This window comes from Culex pipiens, chromosome 1, assembly GCF_016801865.2.
Source record: "Culex pipiens pallens isolate TS chromosome 1, TS_CPP_V2, whole genome shotgun sequence".
Classification (NCBI taxonomy): domain Eukaryota; kingdom Metazoa; phylum Arthropoda; class Insecta; order Diptera; family Culicidae; genus Culex; species Culex pipiens.
The window spans coordinates 101,942,542-101,962,342 of NC_068937.1; the positions used below are offsets into that span (position 1 = coordinate 101,942,542).

General features: G+C 39.4%; 3 protein-coding genes across 6 annotated transcripts in view; 2 read left to right on the plus strand and 1 right to left on the minus strand.

The window, feature by feature from the left end:
* LOC120426255 (protein roadkill) overlaps positions 1-15,567 on the plus strand; it is a 101,062-nt gene extending 85,495 nt beyond the window's left edge. For 3 of the 4 annotated variants that reach the window (XM_039590994.1, XM_039590993.2, XM_039590992.2), the window contains exons 3-7: positions 4,405-4,526; positions 10,281-10,560; positions 10,635-10,812; positions 10,882-11,203; positions 15,287-15,567. In XM_039590994.1, coding sequence (XP_039446928.1) covers positions 4,405-4,526; positions 10,281-10,560; positions 10,635-10,812; positions 10,882-11,203; positions 15,287-15,434 — 1,050 coding nt within the window. In that variant the 3' untranslated portion in view covers positions 15,435-15,567. The remainder of the gene's footprint in view (positions 1-4,404; positions 4,527-10,280; positions 10,561-10,634; positions 10,813-10,881; positions 11,204-15,286) is intronic. The other variant, XM_039590991.2, reaches the window with a different exon arrangement.
* Positions 2,295-4,364, minus strand: LOC120426256 (uncharacterized). Its single transcript, XM_039590995.2, has 2 exons — positions 4,044-4,364; positions 2,295-3,935 (listed from the first exon to the last, which is right to left on the minus strand). Exon 2 carries the CDS (start codon positions 3,933-3,935, stop codon positions 3,630-3,632), a length of 306 nt encoding a protein of 101 aa, XP_039446929.1. The 5' UTR covers positions 4,044-4,364; the 3' UTR covers positions 2,295-3,629.
* On the plus strand, positions 15,468-16,244 carry LOC120426260 (uncharacterized). Its single transcript, XM_039590996.1, has one exon. The coding sequence runs from the start codon at positions 15,468-15,470 to the stop codon at positions 16,242-16,244; it is 777 nt and encodes a 258-aa protein (XP_039446930.1).
* The last annotated feature ends 3,557 nt before the right edge of the window (positions 16,245-19,801 follow it).

Here is a 19,801-nt window from a genome sequence, read left to right on the forward strand (position 1 = left end):
TTAGTTTTTTTTTGAAATAACATTTCTTGAATATTGGTCGCGATTTTTTTTATATAGCGTGGATTTCGCGACGATTGGTGTTTTGCTCGGCGCGGATTTGGCGCGGATTTTTTTTCGACTTTCCCGTAACAACCCTGTATTTTCTCTCATGGAGAAATAACCTCAAATTTCAGCTAATTTTGAAAGATTTCTTCCTAAGTTGGTCACCTTTTCATTCGTTAATCTTCGTTGAAATGATTCTATAACCTCTAATTTGATATCATTTCGAAAGATTCCTTCCAGTTTTGGTCACTCTTTCAGAAGCATAACCTCAAATTTGATATCTTTTTGAGAAACTTCTTTCACATCTGGTCACTCTTTCAGTAGTCCATCCTTTTTTTTAAGCGAAGACATCCCTCAAATTTGAAAAAAAAATGAAAGAGTTCTTCCAGTTTCGGACACTCTTTCAATGAAGGCAGAACTTGAAAAAAATCAAGTTCTTGTTGCTTGTTTCAAAATTTAGTAATAATTCAAATTATGTGATAACTTAAAATTTGAGATAGTATTGATAGATTTCTTACATTTCTGGTCTCTCTACAGTTTCTAACTTCACTAAAATGGAGACATAATCCCTAATTTCGACAGATTTCTCCCAGTTTTGGTCACTCTTTCCGTCTTGTATTTACGTTGATATGAACACATAACCTCAAATTTGATAACATTTTTACCAGTTTTCACCCTTAAAGTAGTCAATCTTTATTCAAGCGAAGACATCACCTCAAATTTGATAAAATTTTGAACGATTTCTTCCTGGACTCGCTTTCAGGCAGAAGTTTTGATTCCAATGCAAACAAAACCTAGAAAAATTAACTTAAGTGGTCAGTTTTTCAGTAGTGATGAAAAATGAAGACATAACCTCGAATTTGAGATCGTATAGAAAGGTTTCTTCAATTTCTGGTCACTCTATTTGTAGTTTAGCTTCATTGGAATGTATACATCAGCTCAATTTTGAGATCTGTTTGACAGATTTCTTACAGTTTTAGACTACCAATGAAGTTTAATTTTAAATTTTACACCTTCTTTGCAGAGGGTTATTTTTTCATCTGATTACTCCTTCAGTATTTTATCTTGTTCTAGCAAAGACATTAGTTCAAATTTGTGTTCATAATGACAGATTTCTTCAATTTCTTGTTTCTGGTCACTCTATCAGTAGTCAAAAAACATCTAGCAAAAATCTTCTTTCCATATTACTCGTTGACTCGAATTTGAGATAATGTTGACTGAATTCTTCAAAATTTTAACAAAGTTTAATGTAATAACAAGTTCTTCTAACTTCTAGTCAAGACACCCACCACCAAGAATCCCCCCCCCCCCCCTCTAAAACCCCAATCCACGCGACCTTCTAACGCTCTTTTGTCTGCCATATTCCGGCAGCGGCACGTTTCGCTTGATTTAAGAGCCTCGAAAAAAGCTTCGCTCCAAGCACTTCCGCGTTCTGCCAAACCAACAAAAAACCGCGTCGCGCTTGTTTGAAAATTTGGACGCTGCTCGTTTGGTGTGTTTCCAAACAAACGACGGCGCGTGCTAGACTTCCAAGGTGAACCGGACCGGGTCGTCGTCGGACTCTCGAAATCCTTGGTTCAGCTACTGGCTGGCCGCCGGTCTCAAGGTTTTCGAAAGTCCGACACAAAGTGACGCGGACGCGCAGCGTCGTCGAATCTCTGGATCCGTGGGGCTCCTCCGGGTTGATCGCGAGGTCCACCTTCACCCGTAATGGGCGACAACTGAACGAAAACATTCACATGCACCCGCCAACACCTCGGGCCTAAGAGCCCGAGACGGTGAGAGAGAGGGAGAGGTGCACGTTCAATTTTTGTTGTTGGTTTTCGAAAACGAAAGTGAAATGAGCGTGCGCTTGAATGAGCGTCCCGGAGATTGGTGGGTCGTTTAAATTTGAGGGTGATAGACCGTTGCGGGACTGCGGTGGACTAAGCTGTAGAGTTGCGTTGGTTTTTGGGGTGAATTGGGTTCTTTTGGTGATCGTGGAGCTCGGATATTGAAGGTCTGGCGGATCAACCGATGCGTTGTTCAATTTATTTTACAGATTTTTTAGTCGGTAGATCTTCACGGGACTTGAATTGAACTCCAAAGTTGCAGCTTCCAAAATGTCCAAAAAGTTCAGATATTGAAGTCCTGGAGAATCAACCGTGATCTACTCGAGGTATCAGCCTAAAATTTTAGCAGGTTGAGCTTCACAGGACTTCACTTAACTACATTGGAAGTAGTGAAGTAGTAATGCACAAAATTCGAACTTGCAAGCAAACGTTTAGTTCAGATGTTGAAGATCTTGGTGATCAACCGAAGGTCTACATGGTGTATCCATAAAATATGGAAATAGTAGATCTTGATGGTGTTGAACTGCGCCTAGCTGATTCCAAATATATCCAGATTGTCCTTAGATTTAATCAATCGAATACCTTTACTCAAACTATGAGTTGGGTGATCTTCGCAGGACTTTCTAAGACCAAAGTTAATGTGTAATACACACTATGGTCATAGAGTATAGTTCAAAGATGATCGTGGAGTTCACATTTTGAAGATCAACAAGGTCAACTAGGATTTTAACAGCCTAGAAGATCTTCACAATACATTGCTAACGGATTGTATCATGGGACTCAGATATCTATGATCTCTATGATTTTCGAGCAGATCTGGAATATCTTGATGATCGATGTAGATCAATGCGTACTGCAACTTTCTTACATGTCTTGAAAACTTAAGGATCACTCAAGACATACAACAACACCCCATTGGCAAAGTAGACCGCAGGACTTCCTGAACCCCGCACTCAGCATCCTCCCTGCGCTCTGTCGTCCTCGAGGTTGCGACCCCATCCTCCGATCGCCTTTCTGTACCTTTCTCTTTGAGGGGTGAGCAATCTCGCCTACCCGCGCAATCACCAATCTCCCACCGCGCGCAGGGTTTAACCTTCTCCATTTCTCCGCTTACATAACCTCACTTTCAGGCCATTGAGACGGGCCGCGATCGTTGATCGTCGCAGCGATCTTTCTCCACCGCGCGTACAATTTCTTTTGTAAGCGTTGCGGCGCCTTTCTTTTCTGCCTTTCTCTCTCTCTCGCACACACTCACACTCTCGGATATCTTCCGTCCTGCTCGCGCAATGTTTTGGATTTGCGCGCGCGCTCGCCCCCTCTGCCGTTGTCGTCGTCGTCGCCGGGGTTGTGTTTTGGGGGCTGACTGCACGGTTCGGTTGCCGGAGCCTCTCACTCTCCAGTTTTCTTTCTCCGCGTGTAGAGGCGTTCGCGGTCCCGGCTGTCCAAAGTGTGTTGTGTACAGTGCAGCGTTGCGTTCGAAGCTTGAAGCGTCGGTGGAGTCGCGCGTGTGTGTTTTCAAACCAGGAAGAATCTCGAGACCTAAAGGTGGCTGTTAAAGGTCTTCCAGATCTAGAAGTTGTGTGCGAGTTGTTGTGTGGGGTATTCTGAGAAGGGAAAGTGAAACCCTACCGCAGTGATCAAGCGATACCTCGAAGAGATCAGGTTGGCTGCCAGCAGTGTGTGAACCGCGATCGTGTATTCGTGGAGATTACATAATTCGACCAACCAAAGTGAAATCGGTGAAACCTCTCTCGGTTAGGTCATGAACGAAAAGTGCCTAGAGACAGCAGCATCGACTACGGCGTCCGCTACAGTGGTTCGAGTTCCGCGATGTCCCGTAACGCCCGCCACGATCCGGTCCACGACGACGATCCCGCTGACGCCGAACGAACCGATCGTGGCCACGACCTCCGAACCGGAGGTGGAGGCGACGGCGTCCGCACCACCACCTGGTCGCGAACTCCGCACATGTTCCTGCAGCTGCCCCACGACTTCCGGAAGTGGCGATCCGGAGCGGGCCACCTCAACCACCGACGATGACCTCGAGGAGCGCAAATACATCTTCAAAATGAAACTGAATTACTACAATATCTATCTGGTTACGACCAGCTATCGAAAGGAAAGGCGATTTTCTCTTTTTTTTTCACCACCATCACCATCACTACTGACTTTTACATAACCATGTGCGCGCGCGCCAACTCTCGGAGCTCCCCCCGTGCACCTCACCGCCTACCTTGTTCAGGTAGCGGGCGCGCTTTCTGTTGTGTCTGCAACGCGACTCCACGCTGTACCCCTCTCTCTCTCTCGCCGCTGGCTGTCTGTCTGTTATTGTTGTTACTTAAGAGCTGGGAGAAAACCGCGACGAAAGTTACGGGTGAAAGAGAGACGACCCCCGAAATGGCTTAGGGTGATACCTTCCTACCCAAATTAAATCGCGTTGCTAGAATCTATCAACCTTCAACCACAATTTTATAGATTGTAACGGTTTTCTTTTTATTGCTCTCTCCCATTGAAATCCATCCAACAACAGGTCAAAGTGGTCAAATTCAGCTACATGTGGACGATAAACAACTTCAGCTTCTGCCGGGAGGAGATGGGCGAAGTGCTCAAATCGTCCACGTTCTCCGCGGGTGCTAACGACAAACTCAAATGGTAAGTGTTTTACTGCTGTTATTAGCAGTTCATTCCTGCACAATAGATTTAAAGGAAGCTCTCTCGAATTTGATGAAATTGAATAGTGTAAGGGTCTAAGCGCCTTTTGTAAGCAATGCTGTTTTTCAATCGATTCTCGTTCAATATACGAATTATCAACTTCAAAAATGGTTAAAATTGTTCAACAGATTCAAGAATCTGTGCATCTTTACAGGAAAACAATGGAAATTGTTTTGTTTAATGGAAAATATCAAACAAGTCTCGGAGGTCGTAATGGCTATTACGACTTATTGTAAACTAACCCAAGATATGTTCTTGAGGTCAATTGGTAACATCATAAAGGGCCGCTTATGAACCATGTTATTCGTCATATCTTTTAGGTCAAACTCACAAAATCGAATCACGTTAGAGGTACAACTAAAATGCAACTTTTTTTAAAATTTATGTTTATTCAGATTTCTTTTTTCAATATTGATAGATTATTCATTTAGTAATGTGACTTAAAAATCGTATAAGAACTTTGCAATTGTTCAAAACTAAAGTAAAATTCTTTTTAACATTACTTAAGCAAATATTAATTTATTATACATACATTATACATATATGCACAAAAGCAACGCCAATTTTGAAATTGTTTATTTTTGTGTGAAGTTTTGGCCAAATTTTGAAGCAAAATTTTAGAACAAAAATATTGTTAGTCCCACATAGTCTGAAATTTTTGGTGGAATTTAATCAGCTTTTTATGTTTTATTTTTTTTGAGGAAGCGTTTTTTTTTTGTAATACAAAAAAAAAAACCCTAAAGCATTTAACTGTTGCTTGTAAAAATTTGAAATCGCGACTGTCATTTTAAAAGGTTCAAAACAAAAAAGAAAAAAATACGTATCCAGGATCTGTTATAAAATGAAGCGTTCTTTCTAAATTATTTCGATTTTTAAAAGTTTGAAAAGTAGTAGATACATTTCGGCACTATTACTTTTGTCACAGGCCGATTCTTTTTGCCAGAACGATATCAAAAGCAAGTTGATACACAACGGAATTTATCAGATTTTATCGGCTGCTGATAAGTGCTCAGGCAACAAAAAAACAATGCAAAATAAATTCACAGAAATCCCTAAGTCCTCGATAAATTTTAATTTGGATAATCCAATCACGAAAGCAAAAAAAAAAACAAAACTCGTTGTATTTAGAGTCGTTGAGCTCAAAAGTGATTTGGAAATTTGAACCTAAAAAATGTTAGTAATACGGAGTCGCTGAACTTGATTTTTATGTAAGAAAATTAGAAAATTTGAATAAAACCCGAAAGATTTTACAGTTCACACTTGATTATCCGAAGGCCTCGGAAAAATTTCACTTCGGATAATCGAATCTTCGGATAATCGAAACAAGATTATTTATTTCGTTGTCTTTTTGCCTTCCTCACCTTACTGAGGAAAGGCTATAAAATCACTCGAAAAATGAACTTCTTAATTTGACCTCGTAGACCCACCTTCACATATACCTATCGACTCAGAATCAAATTCTGAGCAAATGTCTCTGTGTGTGTGTAGGGATGTGGGTCTGTGCACCAAAAAATATGCACTCGATTATCTCAGCACTGGCTTAACCGATTTGGATCGTTTTGGTCTCATTCGATTCGTCTTGGGGTCCCATAAGTCCCTATTGAAAATTATGAAGTTTAGTAAAGTACTTCAAAAGTTATGCTGAAAAAACGATTTTGGCGTATGTCCGGAAGATTGTAAAAAGGGTGGTTTTTGTAAGAAACCCTGTCATGTTATACATTTTCAGAAAGGTATTAAAAAGACCTTTCCAATGAGCCGAAAACATTGAAGATCTGATAACCCTATCAAAAGTTATTAGCACTTAAGTGTTATTTATACACTTTTTGGAGGCCGGATCTCAGATATTTCAATGAAAATGATGTCCGGGTCCATCATGACACCCATCGTTAGTTAGATAATCGCAAGACCTTTCAAATGAGCCTAAAACATCAAGGATCTGACAATCCTATCAAAAGTTATTGACACTTAAGTGTTATTTATACACTTTTTGGAGGCCGGATCTCAGATATTTCAGTAAAAATGATGTCCGGGTCCATCATGCGACCCATCGTTAGTTAGATAATCGAAAGACCTTTCAAATGAGCCTAAAACATCAAGGATCTGACAATCCTATCAAAAGTTATTGGCACTTAAGTGTTATTTATACACCTTTTGGAGGCCGGATCTCAGATATTTCAGTAAAAATGATGTGATGTATCATGCGAAAAATGATGTGATGTATCATGCGACCCATCGTTAGTTAGATAATCGAAAGACCTTTCAAATGAGCCTAAAACATCAAGGATCTGACAATTCTATCAAAAGTTATTGGCACTTAAGTGTTATTTATACACCTTTTGGAGGCCGGATCTCAGATATTTCAGTAAAAATGATGTGATGTATCATGCGAAAAATGATGTGATGTATCATGCGACCCATCGTTAGTCAGATAATCGAAAGACCTTTCAAATGAGCCTAAAACATCAAGGATCTGACAATCCTATCAAAAGTTATTGGCACTTAAGTGTTATTTATACACCTTTTGGAGGCCGGATCTCAGATATCGTGCTTGCCATTTCATTAGGGCACATAACTTTTTTAGACAAGAGTGTGTCCCTTTCACACCTTATGTAAACTGTCATTCGAGTGAAAGGGATACACTATTGTTTACAAAAGTTATGTGCCCTTTTGAAATGTTAGGCTCCATATTTCAGTAAAAATGATGTGATGTATCATGCGAAAAATGATGTGATGTATCATGCGACCCATCGTTAGTTAGATAATCGAAAGACCTTTCAAATGAGCCTAAAACATCAAGGATCTGACAACCCTATTAAAAGTTATTGGCACTTAAGTGTAATTTATACACTTTTTAGAGGTTTGATTTCAGATATTGTGATAAAAATATTGTCTGAATCCTCCATGCGAACTATCGTTGGATAGGTTTTTTTATCAGACCTTGCCGATGAGCCAGAAATATTGATGGTCTGCGAACCATATCAAAAGAAATGAGTAATAAAGTTGATTTGTTGAACATGTTAAGGGGGAATGTTGCTATTTTTACTGAATGTATTGACTTTATGAATATGAGGAAGGCGCCAACCACCTAAAGGTGGATTAAGTAACGTTTTTTAAATTGTTAAGCTTGGATATGACACCAAACATGCTCCAAAGCAGGCCTGCCCAACCTTTTTGGCTCAATTTCCACATTTTTGGTCTTAAAAAAAAACTTATTTTTTTCATGGTTTATCTGACGGAATCGATTCTCAGATGGCCAGTGAACATAACTTTGACAAAAGTTTAAAAACATATTTTTGCAATTCGTTTTTATGTAAGTTTTAAGTGAAAAACATGTCTGGCCCGCGGGCCGGATTTATTTTGTTCGTAAAATGTTGATGAAAACGACTTGCATAAATATTTTTTTTTCAAAATTTTGGCAAAGTTATGCAACCGGGTCGTCTGAGAACCGATTTCATCAAATAAATCATGATAAAATTGAGTATTGTTATTTTGACGTTCAAAACTGTGAACTCTTAGCCAAAAAGGTTGGGCACGCCTGCTCTAAAGTTATTTAGAATTTTGGAATCCAGGATGGCGGCCAAAATGGTGGGGTTGAAATACTGAAAAAGTGTATTTGATATGCTAAAAAGCAATCAACAACTCAAATTTGACTAAAATGGGGTCACAGAATTCGAATTAAATGTTTAAAATTGTAAAATAAAAAAAAATGCGAAAACAATTTTTTAATTCGATTAGGTATCCTTAGTCCCAAACAAACCCTTGGATAATCGAAACTTCGGATAATCGAGGCTTAGAAAAATCGAGTCTGGACTGTATTTTGTTCGTTATCAGAAGTAGCTTAAAAAATTTCAGGTAATCGAACTTCGGTTAATCGAGTCTGGACAGTGATTCCAATAATAAAAACATTTCTAAGAAAAAAAAGAAGCCTGAATTTATAAAATTTTAAATGAATCAAACAAATTTTTAAAAGCATATACTTAACTATATTTTTTTGTTGCCTGATTTTGGTTACTTATAACTATAAATATTTAAACATATCTGCAAAACAAACTATTATGTAGGGTAAATTATAGCCTTTCTTGATGATTTTTAAATTATTAATAGCTTGAATAAAAGTTAGAAAGCAACTCTCAATTATTGTTTTCTCTGAAAATGGCGTTTTGTTTCCCCAATCCTAAAAGGTACACGTCAACCTTGGAAGTTGTTTGTTTTTGTCCAAAATTAATTCATTTAAAGATATAAAAGATTTTAATTGTTTAAATAACCTTAGTTTTATATATTTATTCATCTGCGGTATAAAGGTTAAACGGGAGAGCACCTTCAAGGAAAATAGCGTTAATAACAGAAGCTATGTGTGTTGCAGATGAAAGATAGGACGAAAGCAAGTAATCTGTCGAGTTCAGAAATGGAACAGGGATACCTTAAAAAGTTCTAGAAACACAGTTATTTGTTGACGATACCAAAAATATTAGGATAAATAGAAAAAAAAATCAGCAACTGAAGGAATCATTGATCATTCATTATTATAATTTTGATGATTTTTCCAATCCTGTTTCAAAGCAATTTTCTTGATTTGGCTCAAATAGATAAATGGAAAGCAGCAGCGATGAAACCATTGAGAGAGAAAAGAATTAGTTTACAGAGCGATGCAAAGCTATGAATCTATTGTTCTTTTTCCCTGATGTGCACTTACCCATATGTGAAAAATAACTTTTTAAATCCCATTTAAACTTGTTCCTGCTACCGGCAAACCTTTCGAAAAATTAGCATAAAAACAGTTATTTGTTGACAAATCACCATCAATCCAGTGTCCCAAATCCAAATAGGCAGCCTTGACTGATTAAAAAAATAATTTGGTTTGAATATAAAGTTTATTAACTACTTAGTATGAATGTTTATATAACTCTGGAAATTCTATATAATACGTATCTAAACTTAATTTTGCCAACTTTTAATTTATCTCAATGTCAATATATTACCATAGAATTGCTTAATAAACATTTTGGAGTGGATATAATATCGTTTTGGGGGTTTTTGAATCAATAGAATTGATTTTTCGTTGGAATTTCGTACCAAACCGGAATAACGTCGTCGGAAAATCACCCGGCATCCCAAACATCTAGGTTTTCTATATAAAACCACGTTTCTTACTTTTTGCCCAGGTATTTAAAAACGTGGGTTTTATAGAAAACATAGATGTTTGGGTATCAAAAGATCGGAAATGTTATGCCCTTTCCAATGGCACTTAGGTTGACTTGTGAATCATGGACCGGTTCGGATACCGGTGGATTTTCCGACGACGAAATTCCGGGTTGGTACGAAATTCCAACGAAAAATCAATTCTATCGATACAAAAACCTCCAAAACGGTATTATATCCACTCCAAAATGTTTATTTGGCAACTCTACGGTAATATATCGACATTTTGATAAATTAAAAGTTTGCAAAATTAAGTTTAGATAAGTTTTATTTAGAATTTCCAGAGTTATATAAACTTTTATACTAAGTAGTTAGTAAGAAGGAGTTTGGGAGTGATCGTTCTATAATAATTCAGGATGCTTTCTTGAAAAACAAATTCAATTGAGCACTCAATTTGCTAGTCACTCAAATTCTAAAAGTAAAGAAAACTTGAAAAAAGCAAATCTCTAATTGACATAAATTTTCCACTCTCTCCATCTCCCCTCCCTCCGCCAGGTGTTTGCGCGTGAATCCAAAGGGCCTGGACGAGGAAAGCAAAGACTACCTCTCGCTCTACCTGCTGCTCGTGTCCTGCAACAAATCCGAGGTGCGGGCAAAGTTCAAATTCTCGATCCTGAACGCGAAACGGGAGGAAACGAAAGCGATGGAATCCCAGCGGGCGTACCGGTTCGTGCAGGGCAAGGACTGGGGCTTCAAGAAGTTCATCCGGCGGGACTTTCTGCTGGACGAGGCGAACGGGCTGCTGCCCGAGGACAAACTCACGATATTCTGCGAGGTGGGTGTCGAATTGCCACTTTTGGAATGTGGGGTTTGATTCTAATTCAAATTGTTTCTTCTTTTCCTACACAGGTCAGTGTAGTCGCGGACAGCGTCAACATCTCCGGTCAGAGTAACATCATACAATTCAAAGTGCCAGAATGTAAACTATCAGAGGACCTGGGGATCCTGTTCGACAACGAAAAGTTCAGCGACGTGACGCTGGCGGTCGGCGGACGGGAGTTCCAAGCACACAAAGCAATCCTAGCTGGTAAGGCCCAATCGAGTCACGGTCATTCCACTAATCTCTTTGAACTCTTCCCCTCTAAAAAAAAAACAGCGCGCAGTCCGGTGTTTGCGGCCATGTTCGAGCACGAGATGGAGGAGCGCAAGCAGAACCGCGTCGCCATCACCGACGTCGATCACGAAGTATTAAAGGAGATGCTCCGGTTTATCTACACCGGGAAGGCGCCCAACCTGGACAAGATGGCGGACGACCTGCTGGCGGCGGCGGACAAGTACGCCCTCGAGAAGCTCAAGGTCATGTGCGAAGAAGCGCTCTGTGTTAACCTGTCGGTGGAGACGGCCGCCGAGACGCTGATACTGGCCGACCTGCACAGCGCGGACCAGCTCAAGGCGCAGACGATAGACTTCATCAACACGTAAGTTGCATTTCGGTGTGATTCGCCCTTTACTTGTCTTGCCCGCTTTGATGTGCCTCCTCTTGGAAAAATGCAAACATGTCGCCTTAATCCGTCTTCGAAGGAGGACCTTTAGCTTAAAATATGATTTTAATCAGGAATCATCCTCTAGAAGGTCCTCAGAACCAATTGCACCTTGGAAACCAATTAAAGGGTTGTGCTTCCAAAAAGAATTAAAATATGTAAAAATCATCCGCCTGTGTGGATCAATCAGACCGCGCCACAGACTAACAATCCAAAGGTCGCTGGCTTAAACCCCGATTGGAACGCAACAAATTCTCAATGTAAATACTCCAAACATTTTAAGAGGCAGTATTTGTAAATATTGCTCGGTTTGTTCTAGAGGTCGTATCGAGGTGCTCCGATTTGGATGAAACTTTCAGCGTTTGTTTGTCTATACATGAGATGAACTCATGCCAAATATGAGCCCTCTAAGACAAATGGAAGTGGGGTAAAACGGGCTTTGAAGTTTGAGGGCGAAAAAACATAAAAAATCTTAAAATTGCTCGCATTTCCGTAAAACTTCATCAATTCCAACTCTCTAAGATGCATTCGAATGGTCTTTTGAAGCACTTCAAAATGTGCCATAGACATCCAGGATTGGTTTAACTTTTCTCTTAGCTTTTGCAAATTACTGTCAAAAATTGATTTTTTTAAAACCTTAATATTTTTTTGCAACAGCCTCCAACACCCATACTCCTATAGGTAAAAAGATAGGTAATTTCATGGACTATACTGCCCATGTTCGCATAAATGTCCCATATGCAAAAACAGCAAGCTGAGAAAAACGCATTTAAAGTTTGTCCCATACATAAGGCTACGTGTTAAGTTTTCACAAAAAAACTGGATTTCCTCCTGATTTCTAGAACAAAGTACTGGATGTTATAGGCTCTTTTGAAAGAGCACACCATTTTGAATCAAACTGCATCAATAACTCGAAATCGATGAAAATGCATATGGGACATTTATGCGATCAGGGGCAGTATAAGCCTACGGAAATAACTTTTTGGTCAATTGCAGTTTTTCGGTTTTTCTGTATCAAACATTTTACAACGTTAGTTTTTGCCCTGTAGGCCAAGGAGACGGCACTTTTTGGTCTAAATTTTTTGTCATATTCGGAATCCTCGGACAATTTCACGTAAGTTAGAAGTATTGGAGTTGTAATTTTGATTTAAAAAATAATTAAATAAAACATTTTTGAAAAAAGAAATATATCTTATTTACCCTATGATCAATATGTCAAATGCTGTATCAAGTAGGCGATAACCTGTTTTAACCCCTAATCCAACAAATTGTTAAAAAATATTTCAATTCATTCTAAATGGCAATTTTTCCAATCAAATTTACAACTCCAATACTTCTAACTTACGTGAAATTGTCCGAGGATTCCGAATATGACAAAATTGAGACCAAAAAGTGCCGTCTTCTTGGCCTACAGGGCAAAAACTAACGTTGTTAAATGTTTGTTCTAGAAAAATCAAAAAACTATGAAAAAACTGCGATTGGCCAAAAAGTTAATACCATAGGCTTATACTGCCGTTCTACGCATAATTGTCCCATGTTCAAAAAAGTGCAACTGAGAAAAACGCGATTGAAATTTTTCGACCGATTTCTGTGTTTCTACGCATAATTGTCCCGTGGGTTCCTATTCGCCCTATGTGTCCCTAATCGCCCCAGTTAGCAGTTTATCACCCTTATTTGTGATCCTCTTGCTATACAACAGGTAAACAAGGCATAATGCTTAGTATAACGAATGATTCCGTGTAAGGAAATACTTGGTGGGACAATTATGCGTAGAAGTTCAACGATGGGACAAACAGACTTGGTGTTGTTTTTGATGAGTTTCCGAACAAAGTACCAGATTTTATGTGTTTTTCTTAAAGTACACATCAGACTAAACTTAAAAATGGTATAAAGTCAAAATCGTCAAAAACTGACATGGGACAATTATGCGTAGAACGGCAGTATAGTGCATGAAATTACCTATCTTTTGACCTATAGGAGTATGGGTGTTGGAGGCTGTTGCAAAAAGATATCAAGGTTTTAAAAAAATCAATTTTTGACAGAAATTTGCAAAAGCTATGAGAAAAATTTAAACCAATCCTGGATGTCTATGGCACATTTTGAAGTGCTTCAAAAGACCTTTCGAATGCATCTAAGAGAGTTGGAATTGATGAAGTTTTACGAAAATGCGAGCAATTTTAAGATTTTTTATGTTTTTTCGACCTCAAACTTCAAAGCCCGTTTTACCCCACTTCCCTTTGTCTTAGAGGGCTCATATTTGGCATAAGTTCATCTCATGTATAGACAAACAAACGCTGAAAGTTTCATCCAAATCGGAGCACCTCGATACGACCTGTTACACATTGGTGAAAAACTCGCTCTTAAATGCTTTTACCGCCAGCTACGTTCTAAGAATTTACAAACATATTTTGTTTTAAGCAACGCAATGAGAAAAGGCTATAAAATAACAAACTTTTTAATTTGGCTTCGCAGAATCACATATACATATCGACTCAAATCAAATTCTGAGCAAATGTACACAGTAAAAATGGTGTAAAATTGGAAGGTTGAATATTACCACTTTTATGATGTAATTTTACCACACTTTAGACTGAAGAGTAACTAACACCAGGAAAGTGGTATAATTACACATTATCAGAAGTAAATTTACACATTTTTCTGACATAAAAGATGAACCCCTTCCTACATGTAATATTGCCACGATTGTTTTCCTATGTATATATGTATGTAGGGATGTGGGTCTATGCACCGAAATGCGAAGTGCACCGCGATTATCTCAGCACTGGTTGAACCGATTTTGACCGTGTCGGTTTCATTCGATTTATCCTGGGATCCCATGAGTCCCTACTGAAAAATACGAAGTTTAGTGAAGTAATTCCGCTGTTGTAAACTGCCGTTCTACGCATAATTGTCCCATGTTCAAAAAAGAGCAACTGAGAAAAACGCCTTTGAAAATTTTCGACCGATTTTTGTGTTTCTACGCATAATTGTCCCGTGTGTTCCTATCCGCCCTGTGTGTCCCTAATCGTCCCAGTTAGTAGTTTATCACTCTTATTTATGATCTTCTTGCAATACAATAAGAATACACGACACAATGCTTCGTTAAACCAATGATTCTATGAGAGAAAATACTTGGTGGGACTATTATGCGTAGAAGTGTAACGATGAAACAGATTTGGTGTTGATGTTGATGAGTTTCCGAATTTTATGTGTTTTTTTCCTTAAAGTATACGACGAACTAAACTTGAAAATGTCAAAAAGTCAAAATCCTCCAAAAATGGCATAGGACAATTATGCGTAGAACGGCAGTAATTGAGTGATAGAAAAAAAACTGTCATTTGATGATTTCTGCACCAAAATATCAGAAAGTACAGCGACCGTTACTATAGCTTGTGAGTGGGAGTTCTAAATAAAAATAATAAATAGATTGTGTGTTTCTTCAACATTTTTGAGGCCATAAAATCAGTCAAACCATTTGAATTCTACAAACTTTTGAAATGATTTATTTCCTCCCTCCTTCCCCATTCAGAACTGTTAATTTTTTTTCCAGATTTTTATTCAATCCCTTGCCAGATTTTTCAAATTTTGACCTGGTAACCCTGTTAGTAACGATCGACTAAATCGGTGGCTGCTTGCAAATCGTGATTGCTCACGATTGGATGCGGCCTGACGATTCGCTCGATTTTATCGGCAATGAGTGATTGATCATCCGAAAATCAGGACCCTTGCATTCTCTATTACAAAACCTGCATGCAAGTTGCTTTGGAGAAAACAGAATGTTTAAGAAATCTTTTTCATACAACACGGACTTTTAAGCGGCAAGGCCTACTACGTCGAGTTTACCGCAGCGACGATTCGACGCAACTGATAAAAATCCCGTGTCTCAACTGCTATTGCCTAATGTTTGCATTTTCCATGGGTCACCACTATCCGAGATCCCCCTGCCACGCTTTTGAACCCCCCACCCGCTAACCGCTTTTGTATAATCTTCTCTTTTCCCGTTCTTTTTTCCCCTCTCAGCAGTCATGCGACCGATGTGATGGAAACCGTCGGCTGGAAGAACATGGTGACGACGCACCCGCACCTGATAAACGAAGCATTTCGCGCCCTAGCCACCCAGCAGATACCACCGATCGGTCCGCCCCGCAAGCGGGTCAAGATGAGCTGAAATAAGATGTTGACATCCGTCGTCCAGTCCGTGATGTCAACGTCGCCGTCACCACCAACAACAACTACAACTACAACAGCTACTACTACTAATAATAATGCTACTACAATTATCACATCATCATCACCACCACCACCACAACACTCATCATCAAGCGCGTCATCGAGTTCGACGACGACGACCTCCCTGTACCAGCTGCCAGCGACGTCCGCCGGTTCTGCGGGGTCATCGCCCATCACGACGCAGCTGCTGCTGCAGCAACCGACGGGACGCAAGGGCCACCATCACCACCACCACCACAATCACCACATTGTGGCCACTTCTTCGTCCTCGTCATCCTCTTCTTCGCTTCTGATCAATCATCTCACCGCCAGTCCTGCGGCGGCAAGCTCTCGAACCGCCGACGGGCCGCCGCTGAAAAAGGGTGGGACCGGGAAAAGCTCGACGGCGACGCCGGCGGCGGTGACGAAAATAGCTGCTGGTTTGGCTAATGCAGTTGCCGCGGCGGTCGCGGACGCCGTCACGGTCGCCACCATCGGCCGCAATCTGAACCTTAATCTGAACAACTACTCGCAGCTGCGCCAGCAGCTGGAAATGCAGAACGGGAACGGGACGGGCAGCGGTGCTGCCAGTTCGGCGGAAGTTGGCGGCGGTCAGTTGAAGCAGTTTCTCACTAGCGGCGGTCGTGGAGGCGTCGGTAACAATCATCATTCCCAGCAGTATCAGCAGCAGCAGCAAAGTCAGGGTCAGCGTCGAAATGCTGCCGCGGCGATCGACAGTAGTAACGGCAACGGCATCTGTCTGCAGTAGAGGATGGGAGGGAGCGGGGGATGTCGTCGCGTCCGATGAAGCGAAACAAATGAGCAGTTGTTTGCTTAGAAAATCTAGTTTCAAGATAGTCTCTCGTTAGTAGGATTCTCTTAGTAGTAGTGCATAATGTATATCGATAATATTCGTATGAGAGTAACAAACACACACACGCAGACACCGACACACACTGAAACAATGGAATGAGCATCGCAAGTGGAAATTATCACCTTCGGCAGTCACACGCAGTTTTTTTCGTTTAAAACAAACACACAATTTTTCAATTTTGGTAATTTGTTAAAAAAAACATTTTCCTCACTCGGTCAGAAAAGGGTGGTTTAAGCCGCCTCACTTAGATAGGACAGGTTGAACAAAAAAAGAGACACACACACACACAGTGACGACCAACAGACATCTAGCGACAGCGTAAAAGGGTTTTCTCCGCCGAGTTTTCTTCTCAAATCAAAACATTTTCCTCCCACCCTGGAAGGGGGTGCGCGCGCGCTCGCGCTCGCCAAACATCAGATCCGGCCGCCGCCGCCCTCCGGGCTCCGGGAGGGAAGTGAAATCATTTTAATTCAAATAAATTAAATTAATTTATACAATGTGATATTTTTGTCTATATATGTTAGCTAATATAATGTAATAATAAAGGCGAGAAAGCAGCAAACAAAGCAAAAAAAAGGTACGCGAGAAGGAAATCACACAAACACACACACACGGAAGATGCGAAACTACTTTGGCAAAACACAATCCATTTGAGTTTCTTTGGGTAGCCCGACCGGGCTGCGGACGGACAAAACTATCGAAATTTTACGAAGCAAATCTATCACTAAAGTGCGCGCGCAAGCGATTTGAGGAAAAGCTCACGCGCGATAATTTTTAATTTTTATTAACCTGTTTTCTGTTCCGTTTCTAACAACAAATACACGCAAGTTTTTTTTTTTTTTTTTTTTGTAAAAAGTTTAGTTTTAAAAGTCGAAATTGTTTCCAAAAGTTGAGTAATTGTTTAGAATTTTGCAATTTTTCCGACATTTTTAGTATGTCATAAGAAGTCAATTTTCGTCAATAGTTTGTTCATACAAGTATCCATACAATTGTGCCGGCTGGTCGTACCAAATAGGCATGTCAATATTCGAAAATATGTATCTTGCAAAGTAATTTTCTGATCGATTTGGTGTCTTCGGCAAACAAAATCAAATAAATGTTTTTTTTTTATAAAAGAATATAACTGTAAAAATCCGATTTCCTATTACGCTTTTGAAACTAATTTTTCGTTATTTTTTAAATTCATATTTAAATTTAAAAATGCATCTTAAGCCCATTTTTTTTTGTTCGATGCCACTTTCCACTGCGACCAGGAATTAGATCTATTGCGGACTTGCGATTCTATTTATAGAATCACAAAGGCTTCATCTGTTACTAGGCTAATGGGACACGCACACACGCTATTGAAGAGCAAGTGTGTCGAGCGATCCACTGCCGTAACTTTGCCGCCGAAGAGGTTGGAATGTTTTTTCCTTCCTCTTTGGCTCTGCCTTTTCCACTCTGTACTGTCCAAATTGTATTAACACTTGTATGGAAAAACTAATGATGCAAAATTGCTTCATTTGACAAAGAGAATGCATGAACTAAGTCTCAACCAATTACAAAAAAATACCAAGAAAAGTCGATCGGCTAAAACATAGAGGATTACTCACTTCTAAATTATCAAGAGAGAGACAGAGAAGGAGAGAAAAAAAATCACACCAACACTTGCCTCGTTTATTTTCTGTTCTTGTTGACGGTTTTTGAACCCCCCGAAATAACTATGTCCCCCCAAAATTCACTCTTGACTCTTGATCCCAAATAGGTGTTCGATTCGCGAAAAACAAAACGAGAAGTAAGATTAGGTTAGGGAAAATGAAAATCACACACAAGCGAAAAAAAAAAAGAAAAGGAAAAAAAGAAATCAACAAAGTAAGTTATCGTTAGGTTATAATTATTTGTTTTAGCCACCAGCCCTACCTGTTTTATAAAAGGAAAATGAAGGTGAAGAAGAAGAAGAAGGGAAAATCAACGAACAAAACATAACAAAAAAAGAGGAAGAAGCTTGATGAGTGACCGAGACAATGGTGAGAAGTATGGCAAAAAGAACGTATAAGTTAAGCAAAAGTAAAACGTTGAGACAAACAACACAACAAAACAAATGTAAGAATTGATATAAAAAACGGCTAAAACTGATAAAGAAAAAAAACTACAAAAAATAAATTTAGTAGCTTCATATGTGATTATAACTCTATGAATAACTATTTCAAAAATACCGTAACAATAAAAACAGAACGTTGAAAACCTAAACTCGCGAACTCTTTCTCTTCTTTCGCTCTTTGGTTGACTTTCCTTTAATTTCACCCCTTCCCTCTCATTGGTTTCTCCTTTCGTTCCTTCCCTTTGCGTCTCTCTTGATCGTAAACTAGACTATGCCAAAAAAAATCAAGAAAACTTAATCTCCAAGCGCTACGATACAATCCCACCAACGCGTACTCGATTTCCGCCTCTCCCCTTTATTTCGGCTGTGTCCTGCATTTATTTGTTCACACCTTTTAATTTTGAGAAAGAGAATTTGGCAAACAGTCCGCTCCCCCTTCACCGCACAAAAAAAAAAAACCCGGAACCGTAGATGCATTACCAAAATGACCCCCCGAACACACACACACACACAGAATGAGACAAGCAGAACCCCAAAACAATGAAATAAGAGAGCAAACACAAAACAATAAATTGTAAGGAAAGAAAAAAACAAACAGACACATTGATGAAAGAAAGCAAGTAATAAAAAAAACAAATACTGTGTAAAATATATTTTTGTGTATAATTGAATCTGTAGGTTGGTAAGAAGGCGATAAGCTTAGAGAAAGTCATCGTTGGTAGATTTGTGAATTGTGTGAAGATGCACCCGCGGAGGTTTTCCTATTTGGAAGGAAACGATCGAGTGGGCAAACATTACAAAAAGGAAGAAATAAGCGCTGAATCTGTGATGAATGTATCAGATGAGAAGTGAGGATTAGAAAGAACAGTTGAGGGCACTCCACAAATAATAAGCTTGAAACGAGAGGACATTTTAAACGGGACATTCACACACAAACACATCCAAATTTGCAAGCAAGCAGCAGCATTAGTGGGGCGAAAAAAAATGAGCAGAGTATGATGGTGGGTGGCAAAAGTGGTGCACCAGACAATTGAGACCGAGAAACAAGTAATGAAATGATAATGATGAAACTAAGTTTTTAACGTTTAAGGTGATCAAAAACATCAAGTACATTGAAGTGAAAAATGTGAGGAAATAAAATTAATTTGAAAATTATGCTTCGATTGCCACTTTAATCCGATATATCCGTCGCCTTCCAGTATTCTTCTAAGTCGTTTTGGTGAATATGGGTCATTCCATCTCAATCGTGCACAAACATGCAAATAAGAAATCAACATTTTCATCTAGCTCAAACTTGGTGGGGCTATCGATACTATCAATTCTAGCAAGACTCTCGAAGCATGTACACCCCCTCACACCAAACCAAAATATC